Source organism: Euprymna scolopes, chromosome 23 (assembly GCF_053919585.1).
Source record: "Euprymna scolopes isolate OS-2025 chromosome 23, ASM5391958v1, whole genome shotgun sequence".
NCBI lineage: Eukaryota > Metazoa > Mollusca > Cephalopoda > Sepiida > Sepiolidae > Euprymna > Euprymna scolopes.
In genome coordinates this window covers 120,552,059-120,572,798 of record NC_136504.1, presented here as the reverse complement: position 1 = coordinate 120,572,798, position 20,740 = coordinate 120,552,059, and the positions used below count along the sequence as shown (strand labels likewise).

The following is a 20,740-nucleotide window of genomic DNA, read 5'->3' as shown; positions in this document are numbered from 1 at the left end:
GTAGTAATAATGTTGGTCTTCTTACCTTAATTCAAATAATCAACTCAATTTAATAATTCTTCTAGATTGTCCTCCAGACTTTTGCAAAAATGGTGGCACTTGTTACCACGTTGGAAGTAAGAACACATGTACATGTCCTAAACGCTGCATGGGTAGTCGTTGCCTAATATGTAAGTATTTCCATTTCTTTCAGCTTCACATTCCGCATAGTGCGTTTCGATCAAGGTCAATTCTTGCCATTAATTTCTTCATTCCCCTAAACACTATCATTTCTTCTTCCCCTAACCACAATCATTTCTTCTTCCTCTAAACACCATAATTTCTTCTTGCTCTAAACACTATGATTTTTTCTTCCTCTAAACACTATAATTTCTTCTTCCTCTAAACACCATCATTTTCTCTTCCTCTAAACACTATCATTTCTTCTTCCTCAAAACACCATAATTTCTTCTTCCTCTAAACACTGTTATTTCTTCTTCCTCTAAACACCATTATTTATTCTTCATCTAAACACCATAATTTCTTCTTCCTCTAAACACACTACTTCCTTCCTCCTCTAAACATAATCATTTCTTCTTCCTCTAAACACCATCATTTCATCTTCCTCTAAACACACTACTTTCTTCCTCCTCTTAACACAATCATTTCTTCTTCCTCTAAATACACTCATTTTTCTTCCTCTAAACCCCATAACTTCTTCTTCCTCAAAACACCATCATTTCTCCTCCTTCTAAACACCATCATTTCTTCTTTCTCTAAACACCATCATTTCTTCTTTCTCTAAACACCATCATTTCTTCTTTCTCTAAACACCATCATTTCTTCTCCCTCTAAACACTATCATTTCTTTTTCCTCTAAACACCATCATTTCTTCTTCCTATAAGCATAATTATTTGTTCTTCCTTAACAACATCATATCTTCTACCTCTAAACACCATAATTTCTTCTTCCTCTAAACACCATCATTTCTCTTCCTCTAAACAAAATTTCTTCTACCTCTAAACACAATTATTTCTTTTTTTCTAAACACCATCACTCATTCTTCCTAAAAAACATCATTTCTTCTTCCTCTAAACACACTTATTCCCCCTTTCTCGAAACAGCTTCACTCTTCTTCCTCTAAACACAATCAATTAATCTTCCTCTAAGCACAACAATTTCTTCTTCCTCTAAACACAATCGTCTCTTCTTCGTCTAAACACCATCATCTCTTCTTCATCTGAACACCATGATTTTTTCTTCCTCTAAACACCATAATTTCTTCTTCCTCTGAACACCACCATTTCTTCTTCCTCTTAACACGATCATTTCTTCCCTCCTCCAAACAACGTCATTTCTTCTACTTCGACACACCATAAAATATTCTTCCTCTAAACACCATTATTTCTTCTTCCTCTAAACACCATCATTTCTCCTTCCTCTAAAAAACATCTTTTCTTCTTCTTCTAAACACACTAATTTCTTCTTCCTTTAAACACAATCATTTCTTCTATCTCTAAACTCCATGATTTTTCTTCCTCTAAACACCATCACTGTTTCTTCCTCTAAAAACAGTAATTTCTGCTACCTCTAAACACAATCACTTCTTCTTCCTTTAAACACCATGATTTATTCTTCCTCTAAACACCATCGTTCTTCTTCCTCTAAACACCATAATTTCGTCTTCCTCTAAACACCATCACTTCGTCTTCCTCTAAACACCATCACATCGTCTTCCTCTAATCACTATAATTTCTTCTACCTCTAACCACCATCATTTATTCTTTATCAAACACCGTCATTTCTTTTTCCTCTAAACACCATCGTTTCATCTTCCTCTAAGCACAACAATCTCTTCTTCCTCTAAACACAATAACTTGTTCTTGCTCTCAACACCATCATTTCTTCTTCCTCTTAACAACACAATTTCTTCTGCCTTTAAAAACCGTCACTTCTTCTTCCTCTAAACACCAAAATTTCTTCTTCCTCTAAATACCCTCACTTTTCCTCTTCTAAACACCATAATTTCTTCTTCCTCTAAATACTACCATTTCTCATTCCTCTAAACACTATTATTTCTTCTTCCTCTAAACACGATATTATTTTCTTCTCTCTCTAAATACCATCATTTCTTCTACCTCTAAGCACAATCATTTCTTCTTCCTCTAAACACTATTATTTATGCTTTATCTAAACTACGTCATTTCTTCTTCTTCTAAACACAATCACTTCATCTTCCTCTAAGCACCATAATTTCTTCTTCCTCTAAACACCATAATTTCTTCTTGCTCTAAACAACATTATTTCTTCTTTCTTTAAACACCGTCACTTCTTCTTCCTCTAAACGTTGAATTTCTTCTCCGTCATAAAACAATCATTTCTTCTTCCTCTAAACACCATCATTTATTCCTCCTCTAAACACTATCATTTTCTCTTCCTCTAACCACCATAAATTATTCTTCCTCTAAACACAATAATTTCTTCTCCCTTTAAACACCATCATTTCTTCGTCCTCTAACCATCATTATTTCTTCTTTCTCTAAATACAATCATTTCTCCTTCCTCTAAACACCATAATTTCTTCTACCTCAAAACACCATCATTTTTCTTCCTCTAAACACCGTCACTTCTCCTTCCTCTAAACACTATCACTTCTTCTTCCTCTAAACACCAACATTTCTTCTCCCTCTACACACCATCATTTCTTCTTCCTCTAACGGCCATCATTTCTTCTTCCTCTAAACACAATGATTTCTTCTTCCTCTAAACATCATAATTTTTCCCCCTCTATACACAATAATTTCTTCTACCTCTAAACACCAGCATTGCTTCTACCAGTAAACACCGTAACTTCTCTTTGCTCTTAACACCATCACTTCTTCTTCCTCTAAACACCATCATTTCTTCTTCCTCTAAACACCATCATTTCCTCTTCCTCTAAACACAATAATTTCTTCTTTCTCTAAACATCATCACTTCTTCTTCCTCTTAACACCCTCAATTCTTCTTCCTCTAAACACAATCATTTCTTCTTCCTCGAAACACCGTCACTTCTTCTTCCTCTAAACATCATCACTTCTTCTTCCTCTAAACACCATAATCTTCTTCCTCTAAACACTATTATTTCTTCTTCCTCTAAACACCATTACTTCTTCTTCCTCTAAACACCATCATTTATTCTTCCTCTAAACAATATCATTTCTTCTTCATCTAAACCCCATCATTTTTTCTTCCTCTAAACATCATCATTACTTCTTCCTCCAAACATCATCATTTCTTATTTCTCTAAAACCATCATTTGTTCTTCCTTTAAACACCATGATTTCTTCTTCCTCTAAACACCATGATTTCTTCATCCTTATAACACCAATGCTTTATTAAGTTACGAAAAATAATTACCCTGATTGTTTGTACAACCAGGACAGTTGTAGCAAAGTAGGTAAAGAAGAGAAAAGAACTTCAACCGGCTTTTTTGTAGTTATACAACCACATGTCTTTCTAGTTCTTATGTAATCGTTGTGGCATCTCTCACATGATCGTATTCTTGAACGTGACTTCACTTTTCATAATCTCCTTTTTACTTACCGTGCGGTAACTTCGCTCACGGCTCGGTACTTACATATAGCTGCCCGTGTTATGTTACGCCATGAGGGGGCGGGGAGGAAAAACGGTTTTACCAGTGACGAGAAGAAAATGTTGCACATTCAAAATCCACGTGGTATGATTAAGCAGTTTCATTTTTAAAAAAGAAAATCAAATCATATGGTAAAACTCCGGGCAGTTGAGAAAATTTCAAAAGAACAAGGAAAATTACCTGAAATTGAAATTTTAGAAAGCTATTCTTAACATGAGGATGAGGGGGGGGGGTGAAAAAAACACAAATTCGCTTAAAAATTATTTTCAAATACAAAAGAGCATGAAGGCGTCCCACGGCACAAGTGAAACATTTACTTTAATCATCATTAAGTTTTTTGCCAAATTAAAAATAAAACCAGGGCGTTCTTATTGAAAAAAGTGCGAATAGATGAAGTGATATACGATTTGGGGGTAATTTTACCCCTATATACGTCCTCGGCGGTGTAACCAAATGTAATCCGGAAATTCGGTTCTGGCAAATATTTACTTTCACTAGTACTAATGTCCGTGAAAAATGTCCAAAAAATCCAAGTCATGATTATTGAGAAACGTGCAAATAAACGAATAGACGAACGGGAATGTATTATTATTTCCACTCCCTCCTGTGTCGGGGGACCAAAACTGAAACTGTTTGTTCAAGTAACGTGATATCTGTATGATATTTTCTTTGCGTATACCATACTGATATTTTTAATTTATGTTTTTTTTATGGTGAACTAGTTCTTGATAGTTGCTGATTTTTTTTTTTTTTTGCATTAATGGCACCTTCCTTATCTTAGGTTGCGTTTAATTAATTTATGTTATATTTTTAATAGAAAATCGCTTGTGACAAGGCATGAAACCACTTGATGTAAGGAGCTAACATGAAAGAAAGCTGATTATTGCAAAGACAGAAGATGACTATATATATATATCAGAAATGCAAATATATATCAGAAAAACAGTGTTCAGAAGAAATGTCTATAACATTGCACTCTTTAGAGAGAAGCTACATTTATAGGAAGCTATATAATACAATATAATATAATATTATACTATATTATATGCATATATACATATATATATAATACATAATGCATTATATATATATATAATATAGATTATGATTATTATGGAAATGATATCCTAATATCACGGAAGAATTGAAAAAAAAAACATAAACAATATATCGTGAAGCCTATATCCGAGACTTGAATTACATATTTTTAATTGAATTGCTTTCATACGTTGAATTGAATTAGTGAAGAAGAAAAAGATCCTAAGAAAAATTGCAATCATTATCATGAATAACGGTAATCATTTTAATGAAAAAAATAAAGAATATAACAAATACCTTCATATATTTATGTTTTAGGTTGTCCTAAGAATTATTGCAAAAACGGTGGACACTGCATCATTTATCTTGAAAGAGGTCATGTAAAAATGCGGTGCGAATGTTTTAAACCATATTCCGGCAAGAGATGTCAATATTGTAAGTATATTTATTGTTCATATTTATCACATGCTTGAAATTGTTAATATATTAATGTTGATTCTAAAATTCACACAATTGGTCAATCTAAAATAATTATCTTTATAATAGACAATTGAATCTAACTATCGTATGTATTTTGTTGAATCTTTTATATTATAAAACTCAAATCGTCTTGCCTGGGCGTTGAAATCGTGTATCTGGTCTACATTTTTCGGTTTTTAAAATTCTGCGCGTACATAATAAAAAAAATAATTAAAGCTTTTTTTTTTCATCGACAATTTTTCCACGTTTAAAATATTTAAATAAAACAAAATTAAATCATTTCCGCTTTTGTTTTTCTAATCGGCATTTTACTAATTTTATTTCTATCTTTCACTGCAAGTTGGACTCGTTTTCAAACAATTCATTTTTAGTTAATAGAAAGAAACAATTCATAACATTAGGTAAAAATGCTCCAGAAAACAAACTAAAGAATTTCCTTTAAAACTTGCTTTTTAGAAGTATTCCACTTTTACCTATTGTTATAAATGTATGGAAGCTATCCCAGGCAGCCATAGAGTATCGATATATAGTACGGTGGAGAGGTACGTCTGAAGACTTATTACATTTTTATCTTAACTGCTACAACAGAGTGGTCGGAGGATCGCAGGGGAGATAGAACGGAACATGAACATAGCTCAGGGGAAGTTGTGAGAAAAAGTTCTAAAAGGCTTGCATACGGACCGATAGTATCGGGCACACCGATGGGTTCGTGAACAATCTGAGTGACGCAATGGAAAAAAATCTTTAACAAATGTCTTACCGAATCTTGCTTTCCTGACAGCTGGAATACTGCTTCTGTGATACCAGTTTCCAAAATCTCTAGCAAACGAACTGACCCATTAAATTATTGCCCTATTAATCTCCTCCCGCTTTTCACCAAAATATTTGAGTCTTTAATTAATCAAGCTTCTAAATTCTGTATGACCATTAATATGGATTTAAGTAAGCCCGTTCTACTGCAGATATTCTAACTGTAATCTCTGAACGTATATACCAAGCACAGGGGAGGGGAGAGCAGTATCCCTATATATCTAAGGCTTTTGACAGGGTATGGCACGATGGTCTTCTCATGAAAATAAAATCTATGGTATTACTGAAAGAATGCTTAACATAATTAAATTCTTCTTAAATGAGAGAAGAATCCAGGTTGTCCTCGATGGATGTACGTCCAAACAATATGATATAAATGCAAAATGCAGGTGTACCTCAGGGGTCGATCCTTACCGGATAACATTTTCTCTGACATGGGTATATTTGCCGATGACATCACGCTCTATAGCAGGCACGGTGGGAAAACTAATGAGCACATATCTAAGGCAATGGCGGTAAACCCAGAGGAAGACCTTCACTCTGTAGTGAAATGGGGTCAGAAATGAATGGTAATGTCCAAAGCTGCCAAGATAAAGTTCGTTTCCTTTAATAATTAGATAAAACCTTTCCAACCACCAATAGCTTTGGCTAAAGATACATAACCTGAAAGTAGTTCGTTCAAACACCTTGGCTTAACGTTCACATGGAACATAAGTTGCAATAAATACATTGAGATCATTGCCAAATCTGCTGCAAAGAAGATGGGATCTCTCTCTACCGTGCTAGAAAGTTACTTACGCCTGAAAGTATCCTGTACCTCTACAAAGCCACCATTGCTGGTGCATCTGCTACTAATCTTTTGCTCCTGGACAGTGTTCTAAAGACAGTTGCCAACCTGATAGGTTCTGAACTGTTATCTAAGCTCCAGCCCCTGTCCTATCGACGAAATGTTGCATCCCTCTGCTTGTATTTTAATGGTGGATGCTCTGACGAACTACAAGCTCTTGTACCTCCTCAATGAAAATATCCCCCCCCCGACAAATCTGACAAGCAGCGAAGTGCCACCCCATACACAGTAGAGATTCCCAGATGTAAGAAAGCCTTCTACTCTATAAGTTTCTTCTTCAGAACTGCTAGACTCTGGAATTCCCTTCCGGGTTCCTGCTTCCTCAACTGTACTGACATGCAGAAGTCTAAGTGTAATGTAAACAGACATCTTGCTGCTCAACTCCCAACATAGTACCCCTGAAACTTAGATCCCTGATAGCAGCCCCCTCCATCAAAGTGGCAATCTGCCTTGTTTTGTTAGAAAATGTAATAAAAATATGGTAAAACCAAACAGGAAAACCATGTAAAAAAATAAATTCATTGGACTTAAGGAGTCGGAGTTGGATAAAATTTCCGACTCCGACTCCAGCTAAAACCTCCGACTCCTTCCGACTCCGACTCCGCAACCCTGATTTTTGGACCAAAAACGATCATTTTTTTTCTTACACGTTTGAATACTCAAATGTCGAGTCCGTAAATCAAGAATTCCTTGAGTATATGGGTTGAGGGTTTTCCTCACGTATACACATTTTCACTCTTATAAATATAATTCATTATATTTATTGTTAAAATCAAAAAGAGAAAACTTTTTTTAATTTAATAATTTAATTTGTCAGAGGAAAACAATAACAATTTATAATTACAACTTCTTATTAAGTAAAAAAAAATTGAATTTATTTTGGAAACATGACATTTTATTTCTAATACAGTTTAACTTATTTGTCTCAGTAGTAATGCATCCATTATTTTCTGTCCACAAAACAGCAATTGAAACTACAACTAACACGAACATTGTGATAACCCCTATTCAGCGACCAGGTAAATAATTTATTCTTATTTTTTGTTATATGAAAATGAAACCATTCCTGCATATAAAAAATATGTTTTTGTTTAATCACGTGTTAGTCTTGAAAGACATCAAAAAAAGCGAATATTTTTCAGTTGCTCTTGTTTTCGGTGTTTACCGATGTAATTTTAATTTTAAACGCAAACAATAGATTCATTAAATAATTAATTAATTAATAATTAATTAATATTTTAGATGTTTATTGATTCACTATTTTTATTTTAATGAAATGTATTTTGGTTGCTATTTTTATCGGGTTGACAAGAAAGTTCTTACGATTTTTATGTTTTAAATTCAAATGAATATATCTTGGTTCCAACAATTTTTTTTTTGATCGAAATAAGCACCGTCAGAATAAACACACATGTCAACGTAAAACAAATGTGTCCATGACAATGATATAAAAATCTGACATTTCAGTGGCGATGAAGTCGTTGATGGCGTTTTTGATATCGCTTAGGCTTTTTTTTTTAAATCATTACTCACTCAGAACGTTATCAAAATGCTTGAATAAGTGGAAGTCGATAGGTTAGAGGTCTGGAGAGTATAGCGGATGATGCAGTTTCGTAGCCCAATTTGTTACACTTTCGCTAACTAGGTTAAGCAACGTGCTTCGGGCAATGCTGTAGAAGAGAATTGGGGTTGTTGATTGTAACTGGGTGTGGCATTCGAAATGTCTCATGTATTTTATTCATTTGTTGACAGTATTTCTCTCTCCATCTCTCTCATTCTATATATATATATATATATATATATATATATATATATATATATATATATCTTTCTCTCTCTCTCTCTCTATATATATATATATATATATGTGTATAGTAAATTATAAAATGTATATGGCGATTAAGCTACACTGAATATTCCGCGTTTCATCCATTCTAGGATTCCTCAGACTTATGGTGGGATCGCATAAGCCTGAAGAGTCCTATAGTGGATAAAACGCAGAATATTCAGTGTAGCTTAATCGCCATATACATTTTATAACCTACTAACTAGCTCTACCTACGTATTGAGCACTTTTGAAGTAAATACTTAAAGTTTACGCATAAATTTATACTTTCGTATATTAATTTTATGTGAGTAAATTTAGTAGTTATATATATATATATATATATATATATATATATATATATATTGAGCCCTAGCACGGCAAGTAGCATCACCTTTTTTACTCTCGATAATATATATATATATATATATATATATATATATATATATATATATATATATATATATATATATACTAGCAGGCCACCCGGCATTGCTCGGTCGTAAAATACGCTTAAATGCGATATTTTGATTAATGCAGATGTCGTAATTATTTTTACTATATTATATTGGACGCAATATCATTCAAACAGGTAGTGTTTGAATATATGGTTAAGTGTTAGTTTTACTCATTTAGAAGTGCTTTACTTATTTTGAGATTAAATTTAAAACAATTTTTACAGTTCGTAGGTCAGTTATTCAGCTTTATTTTGAAATATAAATTTTCAATTTTCGTCCATTAGAACAACGTGAATGTATATATATATATATATATATATATATATATATATATATATATATATATATATATATATATATATATACCAGCGTCAAGACGTTTGATCAATCATGAAAGTTTTGCCAAGAATCTGGGAAACCCAACCCAGATATACCGCCAGTACCCCTCAAACCAATATCGGTAGTGAAGAGACCGTCTGAGCGAATCATCATGGACTGCGTGGGATTCTTACCAAGGACAAGGGCGAGAAACCAATATATATTCACAATGACGTACGCGAGTACCAGATTCCTGGAGGTCATCAAAGAAAATAGCTGACTCCATGATCAACTTCTTCTCGAAGATAGGAATACCCAAAACAATCCTAACGTACAAAGGTTCACACTTTACATCGCGACTCTTCAGGAAAGTAACGGAGCAGTTGGGAATACGACATGTGACGTCAAGTGCCTAGCAATCTCAAGGTGCCTTAGAGTGATTCAATGCGACATTGAAGAGCATGTTAAGGGCTCATTGTATCGAACAACGAACTGATTAGGACCAGCGGTTGCCGTTTGTGTTGTTTGCAGCCAGGGACGCGACGCAAGAGTCATTGGGGTACAGCCTGTCTGAACATATTTATGGACACACAATGCAGAGACCGGTACAAGCAGTGAAGGAGCAGTGGGTAAAACCCTAACCATCAACCGAGGAGGTGTCAGAATACTTCGGAAAGACAAAGCAGAAAATGCATGCTGCTAGGAAGTTAGCCCACAACACATGACCAAAGTACAGGCCAAAATGAAGCGACGATTTGACAAAAAGACACAGGCCCGCGAGCTTAGAGTGGGAGAAAAAGTCATGATTTGCCCGCCAGGAAAGGGAACTGCCCTCGGCCCAAGTTTCCAGGGACCCTACACGGTAGTTGAGAGAGACGACGATTTGAATTATAAAATTAGCACGCCAAAACGGAGGCGGAAAACTGAACTATGCCATGTTTACAGGCTCAAGCGATACAAAGAGAGAGGCGAGGAGCATGCGTTATTGGTCAGGAAACCGGAGCCGACCGAATCTTGAAAAACAGTGACAGAGGCGATCATGAAGCGAAGAGATGTGCCTGCCAAGTTTGAAAACTCCCTGATCCCCAACAACTTAAAGAAAAAGCTGGGTCATTTGTCGGAACAGCAAAGAGCTGAGTGCCCTTATCAATTAATATCCCGGATTATTTTCCGATGTACCCTGGAAAACAGGTTCAGCAGAGCACGATGTGAAAGTGACTGTGGAGAAGCCAATAAAACAACAACCCTACAGTGTGAAACCCCGGAAACTAGAAACCATGCGGAAGGAAATTCAATACATGTTACAACACGGAATCATTGAACCAAGCGTAGGCGTTTCCATATGTTCTGGTGGACAAAACAGACGAATCAGCTAGGTTCTGCACTGATTATCGGAATGTAAACGCTCTGCCAGTGGCGGATATCTACCCGATACCAAGAGTGGAGGATAGGAAAAGCCCGCTTCATCACGTAATGCGACGCATTGAAGGGATACTGGTCAGTGCCTTTAACAGAAAGGTCGAAGCAGATATCGGAATTTGTGGAAATACCAGTATAACTTCATGCCTTCCGGGATGCGTAACTCACAAGTGACCACCGTGCTTTTGATGAATAACTGCCTCGAATGGCTACAAGGAGTGTATTTGTATGTGGATGATATCGTTGCGTATAATTACACATGGGAGGATCATTTGAAGACCCTGGGGAAAAGTTTTGAGAGATTGGAGTCGGCGAATTTGACCATCAACCTGGCAAAGAGCGAGTTTGGCGCCTACGAGGTGCAAAAATACCTCTTTTTTTCAAAAAGAAAAAGTATATTCAAGATGGTCATCTTGAATATACTTTTGTTTTCCTTTGAAAAGGGGAGGTATTTGATCCGAAATTCATAACCGTTAAAACACCAACGGACTTTATATACACCGGACATACAAACAATTTGGTTGCAAAATAATTATTTAATGAGGTGAAGAATGATAGATGAATAAACAGCTAGACATTTTTCTACTCAAACATAGCCGTCTATTTGTTGGTCTGCTTGTTTTTCTTTTCATTTCTCTTGTGATTTCGGTCCTTTCTGCATTGCTTTTGACTTTTAAAACTTCCATATATTCCTTTACCAGCAATGCTTCAAGCAAACCGCCATTTACTTTATATATATATATATATATATATATATACATATATATATACATATATATATATATATATAATGCGTAAAACGATTCATAATGTTGAATTAAAAATCAGTTTCAAAAGGAAAACAAACAAAATCAATCAATTGTACGATCGTTTCGGAAACGACGTTTTTATTGAAATAGACATTATTATGAAATTGAACAGCAATTTGATAAAAGATTTTCTTTCAACAAAGTCTCCTCTTCAGCAAAAAATTATGGGGGGGGGGTAAAGACATGAAAATAAAACTAGAATTTTTTGTAGGCAGATATATACTTTTTTCCGCTCGGTTTTAATGTTTGTCATTGTTTCAGTCCATCTATTCTTTGGCATGCTGAACGTTTAACAGCATCCTACAGTCTATTGATATTGTTTGTTTTCCTTCTGAAACTGATTTTTAATTAATTGATTTTACATACATACTAGCAAAAGTACCCGTCGTTGACTGGGTTCAAAAACACCCTACAGAAAATGGACTCTGATTTATGAAAGTATGATAGGTTATGAAAAGGAAGGATTGTAAAGGGATAGCTTCGAATTCTGGGGTATGAAAACCAAAGCAAAATACGATGAAAGTAAAAATAAAATAGATAAACCCCATAATTTATTATACAATACATGTTCACACTGAAACAACTATTACAATATTCTGTGGATCTATATTAAAAAACCTTGTTAAACTTTGTGACATATTTCCATTCTATGGAGGACAGGCGCGAACAAACACCCCATAATTTTATTATACCATATTTCTGCAAACTGAAACATAATTATCAAATTATACTTACGAAGATAGATATGAAAAGTCTTTATTAAAGTTTGTTCCTATTTCCATTCTGTGGATGCCAAGCGAGAACGCAGACCCCACAATTTTATTATACCATCCTTTTTTAAGTTAAAACATACTTATCAAAGTATTCTTATGTAAATCTATATCAAAAACACTTGTAAACGTTTTTTTTAATTTTTATATTTTTTATTTCTATATTTCGTGGGCCAGGCGCAAAGGCAGACTCCACAATTTTAATGAACCATCGTTCTGCAGGATCAAACATACGCATTCCTGTGTCTCGATACATCTTCTATCATTATATGTAATCAGTTTTTTAAAATAGTCAACCATATAGGAGCCTATTCGTGACCAGACACACACATTCAGCTTTATATTATATATATATATATATATATATATATATATATATATATATATATATATGTATATATATTTATATTACATATATGGCCAAATATTTCATTATATGGACAAACATTCACTAACATCAATATTATGAAAAATCGATCAATTAATTATACTTATATCTGTACAATATGAATCATTTTCCTTAAAAGTCAACATAATATATAATACGTTAATGATATGTGTTTGAAAAAATATTAAAATTATTTTTCTAGATTGTCCTCCCAATTATTGTCGAAATGGCGGTACTTGCTTTTTGGTTGGAAAAAGGAAAAGATGCAAATGTATTAAAAACTGCATTGGAAGACGCTGCCGCTTATGTAAGTAGTTTCTTTTTTTTCATGCTTTTCTTACGACTGGGTTAGTAGAGTATTTACTTAAACCCATCAAATTTTTTCAATGGAATAATACAGTCTAAACTTTATGAGTACGTCAAATACGATCTTCTACTCGACTGGGCTGTTTGTTTCATAAACAAAAAAATACAACGTTTCTGAATTTTTTAAACGAGAATTGCTTATTCGTATTTTTTGCTTTTTAGACAACGGTTCCTTGTTTGTATGTCCTTTTAACAACGTTTCGGTCGATGTAACCTCTGACTTTCTTCAAGAGTTACTTGCCGACCTCAGGAATGTTTTGATCGAACTCGGGAATCGTGGAGTAGTGACTAGAGTACTTAGTAAAAAGGCATTGTACAAGTTATACTTTCGTGTAACTTGAAGGCTCAATTTTCTTTGTGGGCGAAATATACAATTAGAAATTACTTTCGACGTCTATCCAGTCATGGCTGACGGAACAAAAGTATGCTTCTCAATTAAAGTAAATAAATGGTTCCGTTTAAAATTCTGTTTAGATTTCCGAGCTTGACAGAAACATGATGGATTAAGCCGCCTGTTGTTCAAATGTTAAAATGCTAAATCGATATTTTTTGTTGTGTTTTTGTAGAAAAAATGTAATGTTTTAATTATTGTTTGGGGTAATGCAGAGTAATTTTTTTGGTAATGTTTTAAACATTTCTGGCAAACAATAATTCATAAGTTATTTTTATAACAACCTTTTCTGTACTTTCAAACAACAATTTCTGATTTTCGTAAAAATAATTCATCTTTTCTTATAAAAACAACGCCTATTTACAAAACAAATTTAAAAGTTTACTGTCATTTTTTTTTACATGAACCAAAAATGTAAGTTTTCTTGAAAAAGAACTATAACTTTATCACTTTACAATTTACGGTTATAATAAGATTCTTGAAAAAGAAATTTTGTTGATAAAAAATGCAAAAGAAAATAATAAAAGTAAATAAACAACAGAAAGCGACACTTTTTTGAAAAAATATATTCAGTAAATTTTCAGTTGTTTTCGTTATTTTTATAATTTTTACTTTTGTCGGTTTGTTTGTTTGAAAATTTGTTTGCGTCTGTTACTTTCCCGGCTCAATCCGGAAAATACCGGTCGTAGGCGAACTATAATTGTACGGAAAATCCGGGTTGAATTCTGCAATAGTACCCATGAAGAAGCTCGAAATTTGCATCGACTGAAACGTCGTGAAAATGACGCTCAAATTGAGAATAGCATTTCAAAAGATCCAAATAATGCAAAAGAAATACAAAGATCACACATAGTGAGTATTTCTGCATGTTCGTTTATTAATTTTTTTTTTTTACTTTTGGAGATATAGTCTTGGGACAAGATAAATAAATTACGGACTGTACTCAAATTATTGGCGTAATTATTTGCTGTTTTTTTTATTTATGTCAAATATTTTTATTTATTTTACTAATTTTTTGTTCATCCGCCTGTAAAATGTGTTATATTAAAAAACTCATTTCATATAATAAATGTTTCTCTAATTAATTGTTTCTTATGTGTCACTGTGTTATTATATTAATGTATACTGCAGTTATTTTGACAATGTTTGCAAATTTCGTCGTTGGCAGAACTCGGATACGAGTATACATTTTGCTCATGAACCCTCAGCTACAAAATGTGTTTCAGGTAATCCACGACGTGCAATCATCAGTTGCACACACCTCAGATGTCACCATTCGCTGCGGAAAACATGTGCTTCACATGCAGGTACAGGAAAGAATCTTGCAGCAGGTTGCGTCGCACAATTACGTGGAGTACATACAACCTTGTCGACTATAGGTCATATTAGTTTATTCAGGAGTGAATCTCTCCCTGTGAATTTAATGGGCTCCTCGACACGACACTGGAAGTTTCTACAATTCGGCATAATGTACTAACGTTTTTATTTTGATACTACAAAAACTTTCAGAAACTTCCCGTAAATTTGGTAATCTAATCAACTTGCCCCAAATCGAAAATTACGAAAAATGAATAGCAAAATATGTAGGAGTATCAAATATTGTTCAATAATGTCAGAACTTTATCATTTAATCGTTTATTTATTTTCTCACACAGGATGACCTTTTATATTTTTACTACCCTGCAAAATATAAAATGTTTTGATAGTTTCATATGTAGTACACGTTACGTTTCGAAAAAGGCCGAATAGAATTTTAAAAGACAAACTGCTGTCCAAAGAAGGCGAAAATTGCGAATTATCTCACCCTGAACAAGAATATGAGAATGACCACCACTTGATGAATTTCCTTTTCAAATGCGAATAATAATAATAATAATAATAATAATAATAATAATAATAATAATAATAATAATAATAATAATAAATGATCATTGTTATGATAATGTGAGAAAAGAACTGGTGTTAAATTCGATGTGAAGCGGTTCTTCATTGACTAAAGAAATTCAGCGGAAGATATGTATAAAAGACGACATTTTAAAATAATAGAAAACATAAAAATATTGGCTTGTCATGGGTTGCTGACCTGATTAACTAAATTTTAGATTGTCTGCTGCAATGTGATTTAATTATTTGTATTTCGCTATGTACCACAATAGAAGGTTCCGCGTAATTTTTAGTACTTATTATGTTTCTTGTTTGGGTCAGTACTATTTTAAAAAGACAATCGACGCTATTTTCATAGTTTTGTGTCTGCACAAAGAATTAACAAGAACATGGAAAGTAAAGGTATAACAATAATATATTAGGCAGAAAAGTTATATAAATATTTACATGTCTTCATATATACTGCAGTTGGAAATATTCCGGCAGGTGGCGTGTTGCATGTCTTATTGGAGGCAACATAGGCATCTTGCCTATTTGGCGGTCGTTGCAGAACTCTCCCAATATTGGTGATTGATACCTTTATATATCTCACTCACCCACCTATGTTAATTAGTGGGCGTCTCCGCAACACATAGAAATGTTGTTGAACTCATATTTGCTGCATGATAATGAGTTTTTTCTGGCTTTGCTCATCGATTCTGGCACACCTGCTTCGTGAATTGATCTCCTCAATTTTAAAATGAGCTGTTCATTTAGTGTCGTGAGTATTTCCGGCAAGTATGCGTGTATTTCGTCATGCATTGGAATTTCTTCTTCTTCTTCTTCTTCTTATTATTATTATTATTATTATTATTATTATTATTATTATTATTATTTTATCATTATTATTATTATTATTTTATCATTATTATTTTTGTTATTTTCATTATCATTATTATTATTATTTTTATTATTATTATTATTATTTTTATTATTATTATTATTATTATTATTTTTATTATTTTATCATTATTATTATTATTTTTATCATTATTTTTATTATTATTATTATTATTATTATTATTATTATTATCCTTCTTTTCCTGGTCCCCTCAGATCAGGCTGTCTGAAGATATTGGCTTCCGTTTCTCTTTCTATCTCCCCCACTTCCTGACTGGTCCTTATTAAAATATACCAAACATTAATATTGTAACCTGTTTGCTCTCCCTTTGCAAAATGCTTCCACCTTAGCCGGAAAGGGAACAAAAACGATACAATCGACTATAAAACAACCAAAAAACTCTCAACAAACCAGCGATTGAAGATACAAACGGTTTGAGGAATAAACACCTTCTACAAAATAACTGGATGCAACATTAATACTATTTCAAAAATAACTGCATTCGGCATTAAACAACCACAAAAGGGTTAATATGATGTGAAACAAAACAACCAAACCAACCTCTACAAATAAATAGTTGAGGATATAAATGACTTGAAACCTAAAATCTGCTTCCAAAAGAACTGGATTGTGCATTAAATACCCCGAAACCAGTTAATATGCTGTTAAACAAAATAATAAAACTCTGTAATATTATTATTATTATTATTAGTAGTAGTAGTAGTAGTAGTGATTTTTATTATTATTATTACTATCACCATTACCATTTTTATATCATTATTATTAGTATTATTATTATTATTATTATTATTATTATTATTATTATTTTATTAATTTATTATTATTATTTTATTATTTTTATTATTATTATTATTCTATAATTTTATTATTATTATCATTATTTTATTATTTTTATTATATTATAACAATGGTACGACTAAAAAAGTTTTATTTAATTACTATATTTTTTCTTTTAATGACAGCTTAGATTCGAAACAAATCAGAACTATTCTTCTTCTTCTTCTTATTCTTCTTATTATTATTGTTATTATTTTTAGTAGTAGTAGTATTATTATTATTATAAAAAGTTTTATTTTATTAGTATATTTTTCTTTTCATAACAGCTTAGATTCGATCTAAATATGCTTCATGTTGAGAAAGAAATAAACGTGGCAAAAATACTATTCGTATCCTTAAAATGCACATAATAAAATTAATAACCCAATGCTTTTTCTAATAGTATTATTATATTGCTACTTATAGTGTTCGTATATTTTATATGTAATCTATGCTGCATATGACATGTCTTTATATTACGTAATATGTTAAGAATATAATTGAAAAAGTGAAATCAACACGATCACATATATTGACTATTTCAGGTTGTTCTCGAAAATTCTGTAATAAAAACGGACGTTGTTACATTGCTCGAACAGGATTTCGTAAGGAAAGACGTTGTAAATGTGATCCAGGATTTTCTGGCAGACATTGCGAAAATGGTAAGTATTTTAATTTCTATTAAGTTTATGAAATAAATTGAAAAAAGCAAAATACGATGAAAGTTCCAAAGGTAATGATCCTATCAACTTTTCTTCCGGTGGATTGAAAATTGCATTGTTATGAGCATGCATTTATGTTCTGCAAGATTAATCTCTCTATTGCAGATATTGACAGTGTAAAACACTTAGTACTCGACTCATTGTATTGACGTTCATCTGAAGCGAAGATGCTAAATTTTATTCCTCGATGATGCTAAATTAAATTCCTGCACTGAGAATTATGGTGACTATTTGAACAATTCTGAAGCACATCTCGCACGTTTAAATTATACTACTTTCGTCTTCGTAGCTCTTCAATTATATTTTTTTTATTTTACTTACAAAAAAGGATTCCATGATTTTCTTGTACTATGTTCCCCCCTGATTGATTCGGACAGAAGAAAAATAGAAATCATTACTTTAGGAATGTATATCGTATTTTTCTATTTGTATCTTTATCAATATATTTGATGTTACTTTTGATTTCAAAGTATTCATGAATATAAATGTGTGTATGTCATTATTTATTATACAAGACTTAATATTATATGAGGAATCTTACAAATGATCTTTTATAAGTTTTGTAACAAAAAACATTTTGAACAGCGTATGTTTTTCGACTGAATCTTCGTATAAATACTAGCATTCAGTTTGCATTACAAATTACATAGCATACTTACAAAAATTGATTCGAATTAATCGAGATTATAAGTTTGTTTGATATTCGCTTGAGGATATGATTTAAAAGTCAGACTTTATATTAGAATGTTTTATAATATACAGAGCCGGCAAACAGAAAGTCCGAGCTTGTAACTTTTTTCAAAAACTGCAAATTTAAGCTAAATTTCATATAACTACATAAACGACATATACCTCATTTGATTCGCCTTTTACTTATCTATAACGTCACCTGTTCATATTTGACTTTTAATGAAAATATTCTAGTGTTCACGCCAATTTAAAAAATAACGACTAAATTGAGGAGGCAAATAAAATTTCCGCAGCAAGAACTCGATTTAAACCAGCTTAAATTATCGCCCGTAAATCAGTTTAAAATATACACCAACAGACGCCAAAGAACATCCAATCGTAATTGTTGTTGTTCTAGTTTATACAACGTAGAAATTAGTCCATATATCACGACTTTCTTCTAATGATCGCCAGGAGCTCATTTATTTCCACCTTTCTGGTTTATCCAATCGAGAAATCGGCCGTAGACTGAGATGTGACGAGAAAACGGTACGAAAGACTGTACAAAAGTACCAAAACACCGGAAATGCTCAAGATGCACCTAAATCTGGTCGTACTGGTGTTATTTCTAGCAGGGAAACGATGTTATTAAGATCAGCAGACTAAGAAACAGATTTGAAACGGCTCCCCAAATCGAACAACAGTGATATCTTATTCAAAAGTGCTCTCTTTCTACTGTCATCAACAGATAAAAGAATTTAATTTGTGATGATATGTTGCAAGTCGCTAGCCAATGATTTCTGTAAAAAAGAGAAAGTGCCATCTGGATTCGTCAGATGCAATGAAGGTCATGACTCTTCATATCAGTAAAAAGTGCTTTTTAGCGACGAAAGCAAGTCCAATAGTCTAGGCAGTGATGGTTGACAGTAGGTCCGTCGGAGGAAAGACGACGAATTTAATCCTGGGCGCTCAGTTTCAATGATGCAAGGTGGTGAATGTGAACTTTTGGTGTGGAGCATTATTACTACCAATGGCGCAGGGCCTATAGCTTGCTTGTCAGTTCAGATTAATTCGATCAAGTACATTAATATGTTGACTGAGCATTTACTACCATACTTTGGTCGGAATTTGCAGGATAATGCTCCCATTCACACAGCTGACAATGTCACGACTTCCCAGGAAGACCATGATATTCTGTGTTTGAAATGGCCTGCACATTCTCCAGAGTTCAATCCTATCGAAACGTATGAGGTTACATCAAGCAACAGCTACGCAATGATAAAATTTCAAATTTGGAAGAACTTAGAAAAAATTTAAGGAAAAGTTGCATGGCCTGCAGTATTCCTATAGTCTAATCAAATAATTCCGAAAAAAATTGCTTGCTGTCAAATTGCAGAAAGGCTATGTTCCTAAATGTTAACTAGTTAACTGTTGTATTTGCGTTGCATTAATTTCCTAAAGTTACATTTCAATAACAATTTTGAGATTGTGTTGAGTTTTTTGCCTCCACAATTTGAAGTTATTTTTTTTTAATTAACGTGAACACTAAAATATTCTAATTAAAAGTAAAATATGATTAGATAATATTAAAGAATAATAACAGGCCAATAAAATGAGGTATAGTTTGTTTAAACAGTTAGATTAAATTTAGCTTAAATCGGCAGTTTTTGAAAACATTACAAATGCGGACTTTATATATATGTATATATATACACATAATATAAAACTGAATGTGTGTGTGTGTGTGTGTGTGTGTGTGTGTGTGTGTGTGTGTGTGTGTGTGGGTGTGTGTGTGTCTGGACACAAATAGGATCCTGTATGGTTGACTATTTAAAAACTGATTACATATAACGATAGAAGATGTATCGAGACACAGGAGTGGGTACGTTTGATCTGGCAGAATAAAAAAAATAATAAAAACGTTTACAAGTGTTTTTGATACAGATGTACATAATAATACTTTGCTAAGTATGTTTTAACTTAAAAAAGGATGGTATAATAAAATCGTGGGGTCTGAGTTCGCATCTGGCATCCATAGAATGGAAATAGGCACACACTTTAATAAGGTTTTTCATATCTATCTGCGTAAGTATACTTTGATAATTCTGTTTCAGTTTAAATAAATATGGTATAATAAAATTATGGGATGTTCGTTCGCACCTGACCTCCATAGAATGGAAATATATCACAAAGTTTAACATGGTGTTTTAATATA

General features: G+C 32.8%; 1 protein-coding gene across 1 annotated transcript in view; it reads left to right on the top strand.

The window, feature by feature from the left end:
* Positions 1-20,740, top strand: part of LOC145245679 (protein lin-12-like) — a 38,369-nt gene that overhangs the window by 10,634 nt on the left and 6,995 nt on the right. The window contains exons 4-8 of the mRNA XM_080107236.1: positions 66-170; positions 4,971-5,087; positions 7,755-7,808; positions 12,979-13,083; positions 17,680-17,796. Coding sequence (XP_079963362.1) covers positions 66-170; positions 4,971-5,087; positions 7,755-7,808; positions 12,979-13,083; positions 17,680-17,796 — 498 coding nt within the window. The remainder of the gene's footprint in view (positions 1-65; positions 171-4,970; positions 5,088-7,754; positions 7,809-12,978; positions 13,084-17,679; positions 17,797-20,740) is intronic.